At 43.3% G+C, this 21,001-nt stretch overlaps 1 protein-coding gene across 3 annotated transcripts; it reads left to right on the top strand.

The window, feature by feature from the left end:
* The first annotated feature begins 6,041 nt into the window (after nucleotides 1-6,041).
* On the top strand, nucleotides 6,042-14,451 carry znf706 (zinc finger protein 706). 3 transcript variants are annotated; one of them, XM_021322973.2, is made up of 4 exons: nucleotides 6,056-6,157; nucleotides 7,077-7,361; nucleotides 12,238-12,373; nucleotides 13,670-14,451. In XM_021322973.2, exons 3-4 carry the CDS (start codon nucleotides 12,239-12,241, stop codon nucleotides 13,763-13,765), a joined length of 231 nt encoding a protein of 76 aa, XP_021178648.1. In that variant the 5' UTR covers nucleotides 6,056-6,157; nucleotides 7,077-7,361; nucleotide 12,238; the 3' UTR covers nucleotides 13,766-14,451. The 3 variants fall into 3 exon arrangements, with proteins under 3 accessions (XP_012730891.1, XP_021178648.1, XP_021178649.2); XM_021322974.2 differs by having other exon boundaries at nucleotides 7,077-7,474; XM_012875437.3 differs by lacking the exon at nucleotides 7,077-7,361 and having other exon boundaries at nucleotides 6,042-6,157.
* Nucleotides 14,452-21,001: the final 6,550 nt, after the last annotated feature.

Raw genomic sequence — 21,001 nt, 5'->3', positions numbered from 1 at the left:
TAGGGAAAATTAAGGGAGCCTGATACAGGGCAATCCTGGACATAAACCTCCTTCACCATTTTCATGTGTAAGAATGGCCTAGTCAAAGTCCAGACTGAAATCTGGTTAAGAATCTATGGCAAGATTTGAAAACTGATGTTCACTGATTCTCTCCATATATCCTGACTGAGCTAAAGCTGTTTGTTTTTTTTTTTAAAGATAAAGGGGCAAAGAAAATCATACGCTATATGTGCAAAGCTTTTGGACATAACCCCAAAAATACTTGCAGTAACAAAAAAATGGAAAAACTTTTGAAAGTGGTTACTGGAAACACAGTTTTGTTTTTCTTTCTCTGGCTTCTTGAAAATCTGCTTTTCCGACAAAAAATTATGTTTGGTTTTGTTTCTTTTGCGCAAAGACAAAGCAGAAAATGTTTTCTGTTTGTGAAACATCTGTGCCGTCGTGGCCGTGGTCTTCGTTTCCTTTGCAAGAACATGAAAACACATGCCTCTGAGTGCAATCGTAAAACACAATTTGGTCATTTTCTGGTCAAAAGTGTGCCTCCGACCCTCATTTCGAGAAACACTTTATGTAATACTGTCTATTTGATGATGCAGACAAACTTTTTTCAGCGCTATGCAGTCCATCTTGTCTCTATATTACAGAAAACATCAATGTTTGAAAAAACTATTATTATTAAAAATAAGTTTCAGATGCCTTGGCAGTGTTTCATTGCGCCTCAGTTTCTCTGAAATTAGCTTGTTCTGGAGGATGAGCCTTGATATAGTTTGGCTTTTTTTTCCTTTCTCTCCCCATACATTGTTTTACCTGCTGCGCATGCATGCAGTGATGCATTAACTGTACTTGAGAGGGGGGGGATAAAAAAAAGAGCGTTTCCCCTTTATCTCCTCCTTTCCCTGCATCATCTCCATCTGCAGGAATGTCTGCCATGTGGCGGCAAGGACAGCTGAAAGGGCGTCCGCCATACAAGCTGTCACAGGCAGGCACGGGCAAGACTCGAGAGCGAGGGGCCACGAGGCCTCTGGATGCCTCCCCCCCCCCCATGAGTGGGAGTGTGTGAGCGGAGACCCGCTTTGTGACAGAGGTGAAAGGTGTATCCTACATACCAGGAGTTTTTTTTTTTTTTTTCACAGAGGCAACAGCTTGTCTGGACTTGGCCAGGATTAGGTTTCTGGATCTGTGTAATTCAGAAGCTCACAGCTGAGACGGAGAGACGTGTGTGTGTGCTAGCTCGCTCAGACGGAGGAAAATAAGAGTTTGAGATGAAGATCAAGATGTTTGATTAAAAAAAATAAACACATAGAGAAAGAGCAGATGACTACAGGGGAAAGCGGAGGAAGTAAAACGGTTCTCTGTTTCATTACCTGCCGTCATGACTCAAGTCTCAACTTCTGTTAAACTGTTTTGTTCATTTCTTGCCCAAGTCTTATCTTTTCTGATGCTTTTTCATTTAAAAGGAACCTTATTTAGGCTCACTTCAGTCTTTCTTTTCTATAATTTGGATGCTTTATTCTATTTAATGTCATTTTAATATTATATCAATATTATATATCATATAACACCTGGTACACTACTGGTATACTGCTTTGATAAAAGCATGTCCATGTGTTGGAATGGCCTAGTCAAAGCCTAGACCTAAATCCAATTGAACATCTCTGGCAAGACTCCAAGAGTCACTTCTTAAGACGCTCTCGGTTCAAACCTGTCGGACTGAACCAAGCCACTTTTTTTTTTTTTTTTTTTAAGAAGAATGGACAACGTTTCAAAAGCATCATTTTCCTAACCTGACTCAAGCCAGACGTATGTTGCTCCGCCTAGCTCCACTCACATCCATCTGGGACACCTCCCATTGAAAGTGATTTCTCCAACCAATTTTATTGTCTGGCCAATCAGGACGCAGGGCTGGCATTTCATAGATGTGACGTAGTTTAGACGCGACCGTGACGTGAGACTGTTTTGATAGCAATGGCGGCTCGTCGAGGAAGCAAGCGTTAACATTGATGCTGCTATTTCTTCCGTGTTGTCCAATCTATCTGATATTGTTTCATTAAAAGAACATCAGAGAACGCCTCTGAAGGTTTTTGTTGGTGGAAACCATGTTTTCGCCCTTCTCTCGACCGGATTTGGCAAGTTTTGTTTTCCGGGGCGCTAACCCCCGGAGTGGTTAGCACGAACCATATTAGGAGGCCTTTAGTCCTCGACGCGGTCGGCCCGGGATCGACTCCGACCCGTGACGCTTTGCCGCCTGTCTTCCCCCCTCTTCCTGTCAGCTCACTGTCAATAAAACGCGTGCCACTAGAGCCGCAAACACATTAAAAAAAAAAAGTGTTGTTTTTTTTCTGCGTTGCTCTCATCAGCGTCACGGGTTAGCTTCGGTGTGAGTGGTTGAAATAGCATGTCGATAAAGATGACAGACAAGTGGCTTATCCAATCATATGCAAGGATTTTTGATAAGGCCCAGCCTTCAATAAAGGAAATTCCTATGGAGATGTCCCAGATGGATGTGAGTGGAGCTAGGCGGAGCAACATCCATCTGGCTTGAGTCAGGTTATCATTTTCCTTCCACATCCCAAATCTTCCGTTCATCCCCGGTCATATAAAATCTCTTTATAAAACGCGTTGTAGAGTTATATAGTAATAATGATAGTAATATCATCTTTATTGTCACTGAAACATGCATTACAACAAAATTTGTTCTCTGCTTTTAACCCATCACCCTTGGGGAGCAGTGGGCTGCCACTGTGCGGCGCCCGGGGAGCGTTCTGGGGTTGAGGGTCTTGCTCAGGGACCCAGAGTGGAGGCGCTGGGGATCGAACCGGGTACTTTGCATCCTTCTCTAACCACTAGGCCAACACTCCCTAGGAGTTATGAGGATAATGTCACAAAATGTGCTGACTTCACCCAACAAACAGTCCCCGGGCTTGCCCAGGAGAATCACAGCGCCGCTGCTGTCGCTGAGCTGTCACCACCTCCACAATCAGCCTCTGTCCCACCGGCTCACGTCTGACTGACCTAAAAACCTCACCTCTGTTTCGCCGGGCCGTGTGTGAGCGCTGGGGTAAGGAATTAACTTTTTTCATCCCCCCCCTCCCCTGAAGGCACAGTTCGGCTATTAGGAGACCCAGCCACTCAGAGGTCACCCGTACGGTTTAATCGTTAATGTAATTTAGATGTTTCCCCTCCACGTGGGTGCACCGTTCACCACAACCAGGCCTCTGAAGGGATTGTGTAAAGCTCGACTGGTCGGGCCGCATTGTGGCATGTTGCAGCAGCAGCAACAAACCGTGGCAAAACCTGTTGGTTTGGATAAAAAAAAAAAAAAAAGGGAAAGCGGGAGCAAGGAGAGAGAGAGAGGAAGTGGCTGATGGGGAAGATGAAATCCGACTTCCTCTTCCTTCAACAGCCTGCAGAATATAGCAGGGAGGTCACATTCAGCCCTGACAGACGCTGTTTGGTGTCTCTGTGGCCTCCTGCGAAAACTTATAACACAACTCCGACTCGGAGCCAAGTAGAGAGAAGGGGGTGAGAAAAAAAAAAAAAAAAAAAAGAAGAATCTGGTTGTCTGCGGCAAACCCCAGCTCATTCATAACCACAAAGCCCAGCCAGATAATATTCTCCTCCCCTACTCAATAGCCGACACCTGCGAGATTTGTTTTCACGCAGGCCCCTAAGGCTGGAGAACCCCACCCAAAAACCTTTAAGCAAGCAAGCAAGCGCCTGCACAACATCCTGCCCGGGTGGTGGAGGGGGAACCTGAGCAATGTGTGGCTTTTTTTTGTCATCTTTCCACCCCTTCCCTTCTTTCTTCTTTTCACTTTTGGCTCTGCTCTTTAAGACATAATCACATCCTTCTCTCCTGAGAGATATTTGCCCCCTCGTTGACAATAGGAGTGAAAAAAGGCAAAAAAAAAAAAAGGGGTGTGGCCATGCTGGAGCGTTTTTTCTCTCTCACAATGATAAGATTTCTCCTATCAGGAAGTCCATGACGGCCTATCCGTCAAGAAGATCCCTGGACTTAAAGAAATAAAGAAATAAGAACAAACTCTGAGGGAGTCTCTGTGATGTGCATCCACACAAGTTGTCTCTGTCCGACTCTTGTGTGATAACTGGAGCTGCGCTCTATTTACATATTAGCTGAATTTAGTCAAATGCAGAGAGATGGTGAAGAGCTCCACTGTTCCCACCCACAGACCAAAAAAACCACAGCCACGTCAATTGTAGGCGAGATAAACATCTAATGCAGCCCTTTGAGCTACATTCGGTTCAGTTTGCGTCTCTGCGATTCAAAACAGAGGTTGTCACCAGGTTAGCAGAGGACTAGACAGTTTGCTTTATCATCCGCCTGTTTCACACCTTTGTGGCAGTGATCCTGCCCTCTAGTGTTGTCCGTAGCAGTCAAGAAAATACATATAATGTTTCTAAATAAAAAATCTGGAAACTGTTTTTTATTTTTTATTTGATTTTTTTGTTACCTGCTCAACAACATACGTGCTCTACGCATATTATGGAATATTTCTTATTGAAAAGACTAAAGTAGTCAGATTTTTTTTAAAAATGGCCTTGTTAAGCCATTGCAGATCCAGAATATATTAAAAAAATGGTCTCGCATGATTGTCTCCTTAAAAAAAGTCTTGCAGCCATATTTCAAATACGCAAACCAAATATACACAAAAATAAGCAACAAAACATCATCTTATTCAATGCCGCATTGCTTCCTCGTAATGATTTTCACATTTATTTTAAGTACAGAAAGAGTTTTAGATTACTGTTCCATAAACATATACTTTTAATTGAAATACATCTTTCCATCGTCAACGTTCTGAATCTAGATTTCTTTAATCTCACTATGTAATCTTAGTATAATTAGTTTCTCTTTTTACAAATCTATTTTGAATATTGTTAAGTAGTACTTTTTATGTGCTTTATACATCCACTTTGAAATGTTGTCCTCTATCATTTCATTAAGTTTCAGTAATTTTAAATGTCTAAACATTTGATTGGTATGATCTATGTAAAGTGACAAAAGGTGAAAAAGGTTCAAGGAGCATGTTCTGTTTTACCAAGCACCAAAGGCAGAGTCAGAGGGTCTCTGACTGATAAAGTGAAGTAATATTGTTATTAGTGCATGAATGTTTTATTAAAAGTTGTATATGATCACAAATAAGTTATTTTAAGCTTTCCTTAACAGTTACAGTCTGGAGTTTTAACATCCATCTAAAAAAAATAAAAAATCTGATGTGGAAAACAAATGGTCAACAATCACTGACCAGTTAACTGTGAAACTGAATAAAACAAGTGAGATATTAAAACAGTAGACTAAAAAAAAAAACATCTTAGTTTTTTTCAAAGCCTAACACAAAAGAAAATAGATGCAAAAATCAACGAAAGACAAGTATATCTGTAGATGTTTATATTGCATAAAAACATAAAAAATATCACAAATAAACAAAATTATATAACTATAAAATAATTTTATACCTTTTTAGTAGTATGCAATATTACAGGATCATGGTGGAATGGTCGTTATACTCGTTTGGCATAAATATTTTTTTTTTATTATATATTAATTTGTAAGAAGTAAACACTTATATTTATATTTAAGATTTACTTTTAAGTTTGAGGAAAATTGGTTCGTAACTCAAGATGAAAGGCTTCTTCAAATCACAAGAAAGAAACCCGATGAAAAATGCTCAATGTAGCGCCTGATTTCAAAGGGCCAGCGGCGACGTTATCTTGTACCTTAAAAAAATATCAATAACCAATGTTTGCCACTAGGTGGCAGCATTGCCTCTACTAAGTAGCTTTTCCCAGGAAGGTGATTTCCATTGGATGGGCTTTCCGCTGCTTTCACAGTCTCCCCCCCAAAATCGAAACAAAAATCCCAACATTCAATCTCTATTATGCTACACATTGGTCCATTGTTTTTCCAGCATAATTTAGACAACTAATTGCTTTAACAGAAGTAAAGTTTTAGTGAAAGCCTTTATCATCTTTGTTGCTCGATCCTAAATTGTGGGAACGTGTTGTCGTCAACATTCCCGAGTCTTCCGAGAGTCCTTAAACGCAGCACTGACGTTTACTCGTTGCCCCTGGGAAATCAGCAGCTGTCACATTTCCGAGTTACAAACGAAACGCACTCTTATTTTTTTCTTTAGAGGTAAGGTGTTCTGTCTTTATGAATAATAATAATGTCTTTTATCGTTAAGATGACGAAGCTAATGGCTAGCGGAAGTTCTGGGTCCAGTTAAAAAATCTCCATGTATTTAAACCGGGGTTTCACACACACACGAAGCTAATAACTGACACCGAACTGCTAACATCTCGGTTTAACACCGACACACACGCGTAAAAGGTGTTAACTTCGTGGTGTTTCAGGTCTACGGGAGCTCTCAGAAGCTAGATGTGGAGACATATTCTGTTGGTGCTGGAAGCCTCCCCGCAGTCTGGTTACATTATGAAACGCGACTATTAGTTAGCTAATGTTTGCTAAGTCAACCGCACCATGCTAAGCAGTTAACTGTACTGGCTGTTACACATGGATCCGTTACCGCCGAGCACCTGCTAAGAAGATCCGATTAAACGAGCTGTTTACTGTGTTGTGCTGAGCAGTTGTCAAACTTTGTCACTTATTATGGCCCAATAAATATCTAAAGTCAGCCAAGAGAGGTCTAATAATGTGAAGCAGGCTAGTTTACTACAGGTTAAAGTCGCTCCTGAACCTCTGTCTGGATGATGCACGACTCAAAAAAAGCGAGTTTAAATGCAGGTTGGATAAAAAAAAAAAAAATAAAAAAACTTAACTTTGCAGGTTTAGGTGCATTTCAGGGGATTTATGTTAGCAATTTAAGAGGGAGAGAAACCTGTTCATGTAGTTTCAGCATTACATATTTTTTGTTTGTTTTATTTGAATGTTTTACGCTTATAGATGAGGAAATCCCCCCCCAAAATTCAGATAATTTTAATATCAGAAGACTGTTTTTTTTTAAAAAATGGGGCTGCAAGGTAGCATAGTTGGTAGCGTTGTTGCCTTGCTGCAACAAGATCTGAAGTTTGCAGATGTCATTGGTCTGATCCAGGACGGTGACGGGGTCTGCATATAGACAGGATCTGGATCGCCTGGTGCGGCCAGACCCGGCTGGACGGTAACCCGCCCAGGAGCGCGGAGATGACGGTGGACTTCCGGAGAACGTCCCCTCACGCTGCCTCCCCTCAGCATCCGCGTCAACGCTGAGTCTGCTGCTGGATCTCACTGCCGGGTCCTGGGATCCTCCCTTTCCCGAGAACCCGAGATGGTCCTCGCACGTAGACGCCGGTGGGAACGAGGCCCACCTGAGACCGTGCTTCCTGCCGCGACTCAAGAAGTACGACCTCAGGAAACCAGAGCTCGATTTGCTAAAACCAGCCGCTGCAGAGGCAGTTTCTTCCCCCAGGCTGCTTCTCTGGTGAACACAATGGACACCCGACAGCTTGAGCGGTCAGCTACTGTGTTGCACTCTCATAACTCACAATTTCCCTCTTTCTTTCTCTACAAATAAAGACCCGTTGATTTGTATATGTACACAAATTGTCCGTACGCTGTGAGCACTCTAAGCGCAGTGAAATTCCTTGATTGTGAATTCAATCACGGCCAAATTGAGATGATTCTGGGGGGGCTGGATTCACGTTCTCCCTGTATATGTGTGGGTTCTCTCTGGATAATTCGGCTTTCTCCCACAGTCCAAAAGCATGATTGTTGGGTAAATTGATCTCTCCAAAATGCCCATAGACATGAGTGTGCAAGTTTTTTTTGTCCTGTGTGCCTATATGTGATGGACCGGTGACCTGTCTAGGGTTTACTCCACTTCTTGTTCCAATGACCGCTGCAGATGGGCACCAGCTACCCGCCGACCTTGGAAGCAGTGTCCAAAATTAACTTCCTGATTCACCGGCCAAGTTGGTTGGTAGATGTAAAAATCAGCCGGCCAAGCATTTTTTTTTTTTTTTAACCGGCAAAAATATGAATTCTGACTGACTCCTGCTAAAGATCTCTGCAAATATCCTGCTATGTAATTAGCCTGAGCTAAACGCTAGCTCTTAGCAGACGGCCAAGACGAAGTTGCTGTCGTTCTTGCGTCATACGAGCTGAAAGAACCATCCACCCAAATGATGACTGAAAAACACAACTTATTTTGTACAAACGTTTAGCCATTCATAAACGGCAGCTAGCCCTCTGAAATTTACTCGCCAAATAGAAAAGTTGCTCGCCTTTGGCATCTGGCGAGTTAATTTCGGACCCCACTTGCAAGCGGGTGTAGACGATGGGTGGATGATTGAGAAGGATTTTAAGCATAGTGTAAGCCTCAAAAAGTTGTTGCTAAAGCCCGGAGGACGAGTCTCGACAGGAAGAGAATCTAACTTGCTTGAAGTCCAGTTTGCAGTATTCACGGTCAGTGATAAGGGGAGCTTTGTTATCTGCTGGTGTTTTTATCGAATACAGAGGCAGGAGCAGGACATTTTACAGTTATTAAAGAAGCCGAGGGGCCCTTAACTCCTCAGCGTTGATTCAGTAATTCAAGCAAAAACTGTCCCAACCTGGTGCCCATCATCAGGAGGCGGAAACAGGTTCACCCTGGACGGGTTGCCAGTCCATCGCAGGGCACGCAGAGGCACACTAAATCATAAAGGCAATTTAAGCAGACCAATTTAAGCAGACCAATTTAACCTAACGTGCATATTTTTGGAAGGTGGGGGGAACGTGTAAACTCCATGCAGAAAGATGCAGGGATTAGAACCCAGGACGTTTCTGCTGCAATGCAACATTGCTCACTGTGAGACACTGTGAGACACTCTGTACTCGGAGCAACCAGATTTCTTTTCTCCTCTTTTAAAAAGTGATAGCAATCTTTTTCAGTCTTTGTTACGTTAAAGGTATATAACCACATTATATGGTTGAAAAAAGACCAAAAACTCTTTGATCATTATAAAATAAGGTTATATACACCAAGTTTCCATCCTGATAATGTTTTGATGGTCCCTTTGGTGGATAAATATAGCGCGATATCTAGCCGCAGTATCGCAGAACTATTATAATGCCGTTTAGCTTAATTAATAAATCAAAATGAAATCATGCTGGACCGAGCCTGACCCTCTGCATTGCCTCACAGTAAAGCAGCAGCTCGTTGTGATGGAAGACCAACCATTATTAATTAAATACGCCGATCTACAGCAACTTTAAGAGCCTCATTTCATAACATTTACTGACATCAATCAACTCTACGGTCACATCTGAGCAATCGGCAGCTTTAGCTTCCGCTTCAGTCAACGCAAACATTCAGACTGGATTCCCAGCGACATTCCAGTCTTTTCCCTCTTGGAATCAAATCATTGTTTTCACTGGATCTTGGACCTGTCTGCATTGTTTCGCTGGGAGGTGCTAATAGCCGTTAGCCGCTTCCCTGTTTTAACCCCAGCTGAGCATGTGCAGTACGTACTTCTGTTAATATCGTAAATAAACATGAAAAGGCTTTATTTACTAACAAACTGAGCAAAAGCAAAGCATAAAACCCCAAAATAACAACTAATACGGCAGCAGGACAGAATCATCTTTCATGAAAACTTTGTTTGCAACCAGAGTGAGCTTCTGATGTATACATTTTAAAAAGTGGCTACGCATCTTTTGAAAAAGTACATGTATTATCTTTCTTTTGACCATTTAACTATAACCTCGTCAGGCTAAAAAAAGCCACAAAAACATTTTAATTTAGTTGGGCCTGGACAGCAATTGAGTTGAAATGCAGCCAGAGTCTCTTAGAGAGGCTGCTCAGAGGGTCCGGAGAAGTGTTGAAGATGACCCAACATTTTTATGGCAATGTCTAAAGCAGCTTATGACATCTGCAAATAATTTTATGCTCTTTTCTTAAATCAAGCAGTGGAATGATTTTGAGGCAGAGACTACAACACATAGGAAGTAATCCCGTTCTGTGATGAAGCTCCTGCAGTCAGGGCGGATGACAGTAAGCGGATGTTTTCTACCCGTTTGGTCTCTGGGTTTGTTGGACCGACAATAAACTGAATGTAGCGCAGTTGTTTCTCTAAACCGACGTCTTGGCGCTCTAATCCTGGAACTCTCTCAGGGCCGTTATTAAAGGAGAACCTGAGACGAAGCTCCGCCGTGAACAGGTCGGACAGGAAGGCATTCCTGCGTAGCGATACCCCAGAGGACGAGCCAGAACCTGTTCCTCTCAGCTCACCTGTTCACAAAATAAAGCTACGCACGTGGAACCAGACAAACCTGCTTCTGTCCCCGCTATCTTTACAGACTGAAACCACTGGTTGTTTTTAGAGCTTTTTCTCTTCTCGCTAAGTCTGTCATGCAAATTAAACAGTTTCAGAAAGAAAAACGGCGTACTTTCTGGACCTGCGTACTTTTGGTACGCTGATTCAGGGTTGGACTCCATGCAGAGGTGCGTCGGAGTGAGAAAACGGCTGCAGAGACGATAACGAAACTCATTTTTATTCTGCCTTGGCATGGGTACAGCTGGTGGCGCGGTTTCCAGACGGCGCAGAAGCCAAAACAAGATGTCGCATGTGATAATATCAGCTCGTTTGCTTTTGTAACTGTTTACGCGCGTCACCTCTAGAAGTCCTACAGAAACCAGCCTGATAAGATAAATGCCACAAATATGAGCGACGTTTCAAGGCCCCGTGATTAACCCAGAGCCTCTCAGGCTGGAGCTTTTCCCACTGTACTTTGACTCTGAGCGCTGGCAACATCTCTGCAGAACCCAACGCGTCCTGCACACAAACGGTTTAGGCTTTTAACCTTCAGGTCGGCGCTAAGAACATTAACAGCGGGAAAAAACAGCCGCCACAGATTACGGTATCTTCCCGCAGGATGCTAATACGCACCAATCCAACAATGTCTTCCTCTTTTCTTGACAATCTTTATTCATATTTGCAAGAAAAAAATGTCTCTTAGCTTTTTTTTTTTTTTTTTGTTGTTGCATATTGTGCTTGAACTGTCCTCACTGAGAGCAAAGTGGAACGGAAGTCAAAATTCCCTATCGTATGAAGCAACTTGGCTTTTAAAAGTGGTTCTGGTTTATATTAGTTAAAAATGTTGTCTAAGGGTAAATATTCTACAGCATCGATTGTAAACAGACATGTAAACGAATAGGAAAGATTGAGATTCATATTCAAAACTGCTTATTAGTAAGATTTGGGGCTGGACAATTAACCGCATTTGAAATATAATCGCAATTTTAAAACACGCAATTTTCATATCGGGTCTGGCTATGGAACAATGCACTGCAAAAAGGGAACTAAAGGTAAGTAAAAACTTCTTGAAATCAGTGTATTTTTCCTTGATTTGAGGAGCTAAATAAGACTATTTGCCAATGGAATGTGTATTTTTACCCCTATAACAAGATAATTAGACATCCTGCACTTTAAATGAGATGACGGAGACGAGTTGTGCAAAAATCTTATTCCATTGGCAAATAGTCTCATTTATCTCCTTAAATCAAGGAAAAATACACTGATTTCAAGAAATTTTCACTTACTTTTAGTTCCCTTTTTTTGCAACGTGAATGGATGAGACGTGCTCTTTAGGTGTCAGAAATATGTTTAAAGTGAGTTTGCCTCCACGTGGAAGGAAAAGGCAGTTGCACCAGTGAGATAATCTAATTTTATAATTTGTTTTAGAGTTTATATCATCATACTTTTTAACCAGAAACATTCAGAAATCTCACCAGAGCATTAAGTACCAGTCGACCTGTTTTAATGCATAGACTTGTTTGTTGGTTGCGCTTTATGTTCAGCAAGGATTCACGATCAACTCAACAAGCCATTCTCTTGAATATTAAATACTCCGATTTATAAAAACTGTTCAATTTCTTGTTTTAAATAGCCCTCGTTTTATAAACATCTTTAGCTACAGGTCATTGTTGTTGCTTGTGGTTAATGCAGAGAAAACTCAAAACGAAATTATAGTTTTGATTTTTTTTTTTTTTGGCAAAACCGTACAGCCCTATCAAGAGTCGTGATGGTATGACGGCGTATTAGTCTGTATCAGTCGTATCAGACTGCTGAGCATCCGATCACTCTTTCTGTTCTCAGGCCGTCTCAGTCTGGCAGAACGTTTTTATTATGATGACTTACATACCTATTCTTTCAGGTTTTTACTTTTATCCTGCATACCTCATTCATCCCTTTGTTCCTCTTCCCTGTGTGTGTGTGGGTGTGTGTTTTTTTTCCTAGCATGGCACGTGGGCACCAGAAAATTCAGTCACAGCAGAAAAATGCCAAGAAGCAGGCCGAAATGAAGAAGTCCAAGGGTCACGATCAGAAGACGGCAGCCAAGGCGGCGCTAGTGTTCACCTGCAGCGTCTGCAAGGTGCGTGTCGTCTGGCACCACAGGGAGCCTTTCCATTAATCAGCCATGCAAGCTTTATTTGCAGAGCACCCTTATTGAGCACACACAAGGGCAACGCACAGTGGTCCACACAGAAACACAGATAAAACTAAATCCATTAAATAGAATATACTATTAGCCCAACAATTATAGGGGATGGGGAACAGAGGAAATGGTGAGAAAATATTGATGAAAATGTATAAGGACAAATATTCTACAGCAAGAAAGCATAAATGGTAAACCTAGAAATACGAATACATGTGAAAGATCAAAAGATTTGTGTTTAAAATGTACAATAATGGCAAGTACAAGAGGGAATTGTTTAATACATTTATCAAACATTTAATTCAACATTTCCCATGACATCAAGTCCATCACAGCATGTTATCAACACAGATAGGTCTACGTGTCCTATAGCTTCTATCTCACCTGTATAAGTTCTCTATTATTAACGTAACTCTAATATTAACATAAAAACATGCATGCATATATAAAAAAACCTAACCTTTATTTCACTTTCTCAGATAAATGGCTACAGCAGGTCATCCTTTCAGGTAGATGTTCATAGAATGATGTAAACTTTTATTATTATTATTATTATTATTATTATTATTATTATTGGCTTTATATCTGTCAGACAGAGCAGCTCATTGGTAGAGATTACCTTTTTCCAGGTAAGGCTCCTCAGTAAACTACATTTCATCAAAGGAGTTTGATTCTTGCTTTTCTTACCTCATGATTGGATTAATATTGTTGTCGGTGTGCTGCTCTGAATAAATCTGCTCTTCTGTGGCTCTAAGCTATTTATTTTACTACTTTTTTTTGTACTTATAAATAAGTTACTGGTGACTTTACACTTTATCACGTCGGACAGTTTTTAGATTGTTTTAAAAACATCAACATAAAATCCCTCAAGTCTTCAGAAGGGCTGTTTGCTCCAAACCGAATTTCAGCTCTCACTTTAGGCATTAGCTGAGGATCCGTTCCACAAGACCTGAAGGTCCTGGAGGAAGACAAAGAGCAAACTTCATACTAAGACCATTAATTGTCTTATATGCTTAAAAAAAGCACCTTTTTTTAAATATATTGTTCTGAAATGCTATGTGAGCTTGCTTTCTGGTTCTCTGCAGTTAAACCCGACTGAAAATATTTTGGAGGTTAAATCTAGCGCTGCCTTGTTTATTTATTTAAATGCGTCAAAATAAAATGAATGTTCTTATCAATCAGAAGCAACTTTGCCTTTGAATCCCTGTAATTTTTGAATGTCTCTCCCCACAGTCCCAGATGCCAGACCCAAAAACCTTCAAGCAGCACTTCGAGAGCAAACACCCCAAATCCCCGCTGCCCCCCGAGTTAGAGGGAGTGGAGGCATAAACTACCCGGATGTACCACACTGAAGGCTCCTGGAGGCCCTGATGCAGCTCCCAACACGACAGCAACGAATGATTTAATGTAGCCGACATGAAAGCCTCCTCGCACAAGCTACCTGCGCGCGCTTGTGTTCCCACACATGCACGACTCAATCCAACCGTGGTTTTGGCTTCAGGGCCGACGTAGACCTGTTCGATCAATGAGCCCAGACTCACTGCCTTCATGTTTTGTACATACGCCTCTTATATTGCTTCGAGGGATCGGTGATTTATTAACTACATCCCAGATGAGGTAAAGCCAACGGTCCTACAAACAATTTTTAAAAATAAAAGCAAATGGCTTTGGTGGGAAAATTGGGATGTCTGTCTTTGCCGCTGTTAAAAAGCGTCCTAGTTTATTTTAATTGTACCTTTAGAGTGTTCGAATAAAAAAGGAGGCCTGCACACTGGTTAACTCCTCCAGCAGCTCCGTGTGCCCTGCTCTACTGCAGTCCCTCATCCAGCTAATCAGAATTTCATGTTCGGTTGCAAAAAAAATGTGAAACATTGCCAGCCGCCCGAGCTGCGACACGAATTAGTTTGTAACCGAAATTATAACGGAGACTACCGGTGAGATTTATGTGCCTGTAAAATGAGTGTATGCTCCAGTAATGTATCATACCATTTTATTAAAATTTACTTTGTTATATATGTACGTTGTGAGTTTCTTTGTGCACAGCTCTGGTCAGACGTTTGCGTGCAATCGTTAGAGCCTTGAATTTCTTTACCGACGGTCTTTTTAAGCTTTTATTTTAACCGTTGTTTTTGTTTTTTTTTTTTTTTTTTTTTTTTTTTTTTTTTTTTTTTCCCCAGTGTCCTGTCTAGCACTATGGCAATAGGAATTGATATCTCAATGCCAGATGGAGCTCGACAGATTTTGCTTTTACAAGTGGAGCAAACAGCTTTCGCCATAGTGCTCCACTTGATTTATGCTTGTAAATAGCTTTATTATGATTCCTGCAAGGAGAATTTCAAATTATATGGACATGACAATGGGAGAGTAAAGGAAGAACAAAAAGTGAAAGAAAAGAAAAAAAAAAGAGGAGAGGTGAAAGAAAGAGGAGATAAAAGGAAGAGAATGATAAAATGTCCTCTGTCTGCTCCATCACCTGGAAAGAGACACAAAAAGAACAGCACAACCAACAGACATTAAGCAACAGATACACTCTTATTACACCTAGATGCCATTGCTTAATCATATATATTAATATGTAAGCTGACATGTGTAATGTGATATTTGAAAAAATAAAGTGACACAACATAAATAAATAAATAAATAAATTATAAGATTACTGTATATAAGTGAACACTTAATACCTGGGACCCAGCACCAGTGGGAGATGTGAAAGTGCACTAGTTTAGGTGAAGATTATCCAGAAATAGCTTGATAGTGATTGTGGAGAACCAAAGACCCACCTTCCCCGAGCACAGAGGCAGGCGTCAGGGGACCCGTAACCCCGGACTCCCAAAGGGGTCCCTAAAGCAGGTCGCCCAGGAGGGGCCGACACAGGATATCTGCAACCCCCCCCCCAAGGAAGGAGCAGAGACGACCCCGAGGAAATCCCCCAGCCACCGCAATGTCGACGCCCTCAAGAGCCGCGGAGACGAGCCCGTGGGCTCCGCCGGCAGCCAGCCCCGCTGAAGTGGTCCCGGCCATGGGCCCTGAGGGCCAGAGGCCCCAGGGGCGCCCCGCCCCCGCGACGAGGGCCCCGGCCGCCCCCCGGGGGGCCAGGCCCCGCGAAGAGGCCGCCAGGAGCGGGCCGGCGCACGCCCGGGAACCCGCCCCAAACCCGAAGCCAACTAATGCGCCAGGGGGCCAAGGCGCCCGCCAACGAAGTGGAGGAGGGCAGGACGTGGGGGGATGGGCTCCGCACCTATCGGAGACTTGAGATGTTCTTGGGAGAGGGAGCGGACCACACCCATACCTGGAAAAAAAAAAAAAAAAAAAAAAACTCATTCACCCCATCCCTCCCTTGTGCCCCACTCGCCACACACAGAGAAAAAAAAAAAAAAAGACGCTGTACACACATTCCCACATAACACTCACATCCAACACTGACCAAAGGGGGGGGGGACACCCCAAATCGACTATACGACTGCTTGTGCCCGACCCCCGGCCCCGGCCCCAGACCAGACGCCCCCCGGACCGGGCCCCCCCCAAGAGGGCGGGCCAACACGACCCGCACGAGCCACCCGGCCAGAGCCCCCCCCTCCCCCTAAATACCTAATAAACCCACTCCCTCCCCCCACCTTACCCTTGCCATCCCTGCACCCCGCCCCCTGGGGGGAGCGGAGGCATCAGCCCCAGACCTGGTAGGCCGCTGACTGCACACCGCAGCCCCCCGCCAAGACCCCGGACACAGTGGCCCGCACCTCCTCCAGGCCCCAGACTCCTTGCCTCCATCGGAGAACGGGGGTGTGCAGAAGACCCCGACCCTCCCTACGCCTGCTCAAATGTTGTGTTGTTGCATGTTGTTCTCAAGTGCGTTTAAAAACTGGGAGCGCCGAAGGGGATGCACGGCACAGCCCACCCCCCTTTCGGAAGGTAGCTGTTGCCAGCGCACCCCTTCCGTGTGACTGCCCAGAACCCTCAATGTCTAAGTGGGAGAGGAGGTGAAGGGAGCCGTCCGAGGTGAGGCCCACACAACATAAGCCCCCTCCCAGACGTCTTCCCCCCACCCCCCCCCCCCCACCATGGCCTATATAAGTGTGTGATGTGAAAAATGTTTGAAGTGAAAGTGTCTAAGATGCAAAATAAAATTGGGGAGAGGGGCGTCACCAGAAAGTGGCAACCTCCAGTAACGCCCCCTCCCTCATGACCTGCATGTGTGGCGGCGTGATGGAGCAGGCAGAGGGAGGAGTCCGGGGATGGGGAGCAAATGACTGGGAAGCCAACCCAGGGAGCCAGCTCCCCTACTGACTCCAATAGGCACCCCCGCTCCCCGAAAGCCCCACCTAGAGAAGGGGGCCTCGCCAGCGGCACCACCGTAGCCCGGGGGCCAGGGAGAGACCGTTGTTTTTAATGTGGGCTTTCTACAACCAAAACAGGGATAAAAACATGGCCACAATGCCCCTTAGCAAATTGAAATGCCTTTTTGCAGCCATCACAGAGCTGGCTGGATGCTAAGCACTCTTCTTAACACAGTTGATAACTGGTAGGTTTGCTGGCTCACCTGAAATCTTTGTCCTTAAATTGTGGTAAAGTTAGGAGGCAAGTCCGGTCCAGAAGCTTTGATCTTGGCTCACTTAAGCCGATCCGGTTCTGATGCACGTTTGTCACTGCCCTGTTGGATCGCAACCCCTCATCCTTGACGGTGCGATGGTTTTTCTATCTTCTCGTCATTGTTGCCATGAAACATTTTTCCTCAAAACGACATTTGTCCACGTGGGCAACTGTAAATTCTAGTGGAGCTTCGAGGTGCAGATAATGGAACCTGTTGGAGCCCTCTGAGTCCATGTTGGTCCTAAACGACAAGCTTTGGTGGGTTCTGGATTGTTCTTTAACATCTTTACCAATTTCCCTTCATCTGAGGGCAGCAGTTTGGGTCGGGTGGTTGGATGGAGCTGGGACTCTGTTGCGCGTTAAAGCAGCTCAATAATTCCAAACATGCATCAAAACAGGAGCTGGGAAGGGATAAAGAAGGCAGGCATCAAGCAGTTTGAAGATTTTTTGGACGCTTTCCCTTGGTGGTTGCAGCGGCTTTTTGTTTTCTCGGCAACTTTCTAAAGGACATTGACCTAAATATAGTAAAACTATGCCTACACTGTGTGAGATCTCGATTGTATAAACTGCATTTGAGAAATTCCACAGTAGATTCAAACTTGTGCACAGATATCCTGCTTTTAAAAACCACTAGAGTTGTTGGGTTTTCTCCTTTCGTTCTGGACAAAGAATGGGTTGAATATCTACTTAAAAGCCCTAAATGAATACTGTACAACGACAATGAAGACGATTAATATATGTAAACATTACACCTGACGTCTGCTGTGTTCCGATCATATGTGAATCATTAATTTTTTCTGGTTGAACGGTGGTCCAGCTGTTGGCGCCGTTGCCTTGCAGCAAGAAGGTCCTGGGTTGCGCCAATGCTTGGGGTTCTCTCTGGGCAGGAGCGGTTCTAGACAGGGGCCAACTGGGGCCCATGCCCCTGTAGAAATGGTCCTGGCCCCTGTTATGGCCCCTGTACTAAAAGCATGATGAATACACTTCTCAGAACTATTTGCAATGGCAAAGAAACCATAACTGATTGGTCACTTTGACCAATATTATTTTTTTTACCTATACAGTTTTACTCTACTTAAAAAGAATTTAAAACTTAAGATGTTTCACGTTTAGCTTTAGCCGTATTGAGCTGGGGGCAAAGTATTCAACTGCTGGATCAGGGGTCTGAAAACTGCAGTTCCAGAGCCACAAGTGGCTCACTTAATAGTATTCCACAGTTAAATATTGCCATTTTATTGTTGTTTTTTTTTTATTTTTTTGTTCTGTGTCCCTGTGAACAAACACTGGCCCCACCTTGGCCCCCCTGGTAAATTTGGTCTAGAACCGCCACTGTCTCTGGGTACTATGACTTCCTTCCACAGACCAAAAACATGACTGTTGGTTAATTTAGTCTTCCTAACTTATCCGTAGTTACCGTCGCAACATGTTTATGTGCCTGTGGTGAGAGTGGAAACCTGTCCAGGGTGTACGCCGCTTCTAATCAAAGGACCCCTGGAGATGGGCACCAGCGACCCTGCAGGGATAAATCTGTCTAGACAAGGGATGGATGGCTCATGTGTTTAGCAGCAATGGTTATGTAAGACGCTCCCTGGCCTCAGAGAGCATTCTACGAATCTCACTGGTATTTTTTTTTTCAGACTGAAATTTACAAAACGTCCTCCTACTCAAGCTGTACTTCTCAGCAGCTTGGCCCGTTTATTTTAAACTCACCGGTTCTCCAGTCTTTGTCCTTGTTGATAAATCGTTGAATACATCAGCGAGGGGGTGACCGGCGCTGATGTTCACGGCCTTGAGAGAAATGCATAAAGCTACGGTAACCGGCAGCTGCCCTGGACTCGGTCCCAGAGGAATGCGTCTCTGTTAATAGGCTGTGACATTTCAAAATCAACAAATCAGCTTTTCATTGCCTCTTGATGTGACACCGCTTTAATAAGGCCACCCTGCAGCTAATTAAAAGCTTTAAATTTAGTTCCGTTTAAACGCCTGGCTTTGAACAAGAATTGACTGGACCGGGGCTGAGATTTAGACGGTAAACGACACAAACGGGTCCCTGGTTCGTGTTGCTTTTCAGACAGACCAACGGAAAAAAATGTGCAGAATTATGAAGTGAAAGGTGTATAATATAAGGTTTTTAAGTGTGTGGCATCCATTTGTATTCATTCCCCTTTATGCAGATAGCCCTAAATATCTACCACTGCAGTAGGTGCACAAATTGAGTTTGCTAGTAATTATAAATATCTTGGTTTTATTCTAGATAATGAACTTTCTTTTAAAAATCATATAGCAAATCTATTACGAACATTGAAAATGAAGATTGGGTTTTATTATCGAAATGGACCGTGTTTCTCACTCAAAGCTAGAAGTAAATTGGTTGCAGCAACATTCCTGCCACTTCTGGATTATGGAGATGTTTTATATATGAATGCTTCAACCAAATGTCTGAAATCTTTGAATACCGTTTATCATTGTGCTTTAAGGTTTATAACTGGTAGTAGACGTTTGACACATCATTGTGATTTGTATGCAAAAACTGATTGGCCTATATTATATTTGTGCATATGTATTAATTGGTTTTATTTTTGTAACCGGGTTGTAGTGTTTTTGCAGATTTCTGCCCAGGTCCCCCTTGAAAATGAGATCCAGATCTCAACTGGGTTTACCTGGTTAAATAAAGGAAATAAAATAAATAAAAAAATAAATAAACTCCAGTGCAAACAATTATCAGAATGCACCTGTGTGCAGGTACATCTGAATGTAAATCCAGCTATTCTGTGAAGGCCTCAAAGGTTTTGTTAGAGAACATCAGTGAACAAACAAGCATCGTGAAGACCAAGGAACGCAGCAGACAGATCAGGGGAAACAGGATCCGGTTCTGAAACAACATCCCCGGCGTTAAATGTCTCACACAGCAGTGGTTAATCCGTCATCTGAACATGTTCGAAGAATGAGAAAGCCGCAAACCCACGAAGACATGGCCCTTGACCCAGACTGACAGACAAAGAGGCCATTAATCAGAGAAGCTGCCAAGAGAAGGAGCTGCAGGGATCCAAAAGCTCAGGTGGGCGGATCTGTCAACAGGGCACCACATGTTTCCGGCCTTTATGGAAGAGGCAAGAAGAAGGCTGCCTTTTGAAAGAAAGCCACAACATATAGACATGTAAGGGACACGGCAGACCTGTGAATGTGGCGTTGGGGAGTGGTTGTGGTTCAGCTGTAGAAGAGATGCGACGCAGTGGATTGGGGGAGTAGTAGGCCGAAATGAAGGCACAGCATGGTGTCAGACACAGTAGTGGTGACACCATGCTGTGGGAATGCTTTTTGCGATGACAGAGAGGCTGGTTCGAGTTGATGGGGGGGAGATAATGGAGATAAATACAGGGCAATCTTGGAAGAAAATCTGTGAGATGTCACAAAAGATTTGAGACTATATGGGCGGGTCACCTTCCAGCAACAATCCTAAAACATACAGTCAGAGATACAATAAAACCCCTTTTTGATCAAAGCACATTCATATGATCGAATGGCCCAGTCAAAGTCCAGACCTAAAGTCAATAGAGAATGTCTGGTAATAGTTTAGAAATCGATGTTCAGCTTCCATGTGCAAAGCTTGTAGACATACCCCAAAAGACTTACGGCTCATAATGCAACAAGAAGTGGCTGTTCAACGTTAATACAAACACATGCCACACCTTTCAGATTTTTATTTGTAGGGGGGAAAAAAGTTATTTTCACTCTACTTTAATGTTATCTATAAATTTGTGTAGCATGATAAAACTTGATGGAGATTTTTGCAAGGCATTGAAAGTAATTATGTGGGTTCAATACCCTTTCCCTCTGAGTTAGAGCAGGAAACGAATCGACGTGGGGGGGGGGGGGGGGGGAAGACGCTACGCTGCCTGTTGCTTTAAGGGTTTGAGTGACTCGTCTCCATGAGTCATTGCCCGCATTGTTTCAAGGATAACTCACATCCTTCCTTCC

Source organism: Fundulus heteroclitus, chromosome 13 (assembly GCF_011125445.2).
Source record: "Fundulus heteroclitus isolate FHET01 chromosome 13, MU-UCD_Fhet_4.1, whole genome shotgun sequence".
Classification (NCBI taxonomy): Eukaryota; Metazoa; Chordata; class Actinopteri; order Cyprinodontiformes; family Fundulidae; genus Fundulus; species Fundulus heteroclitus.
The sequence above is the reverse complement of the archived record's forward strand: the minus strand, read 5'-3'. Positions and strand labels throughout refer to the sequence as shown.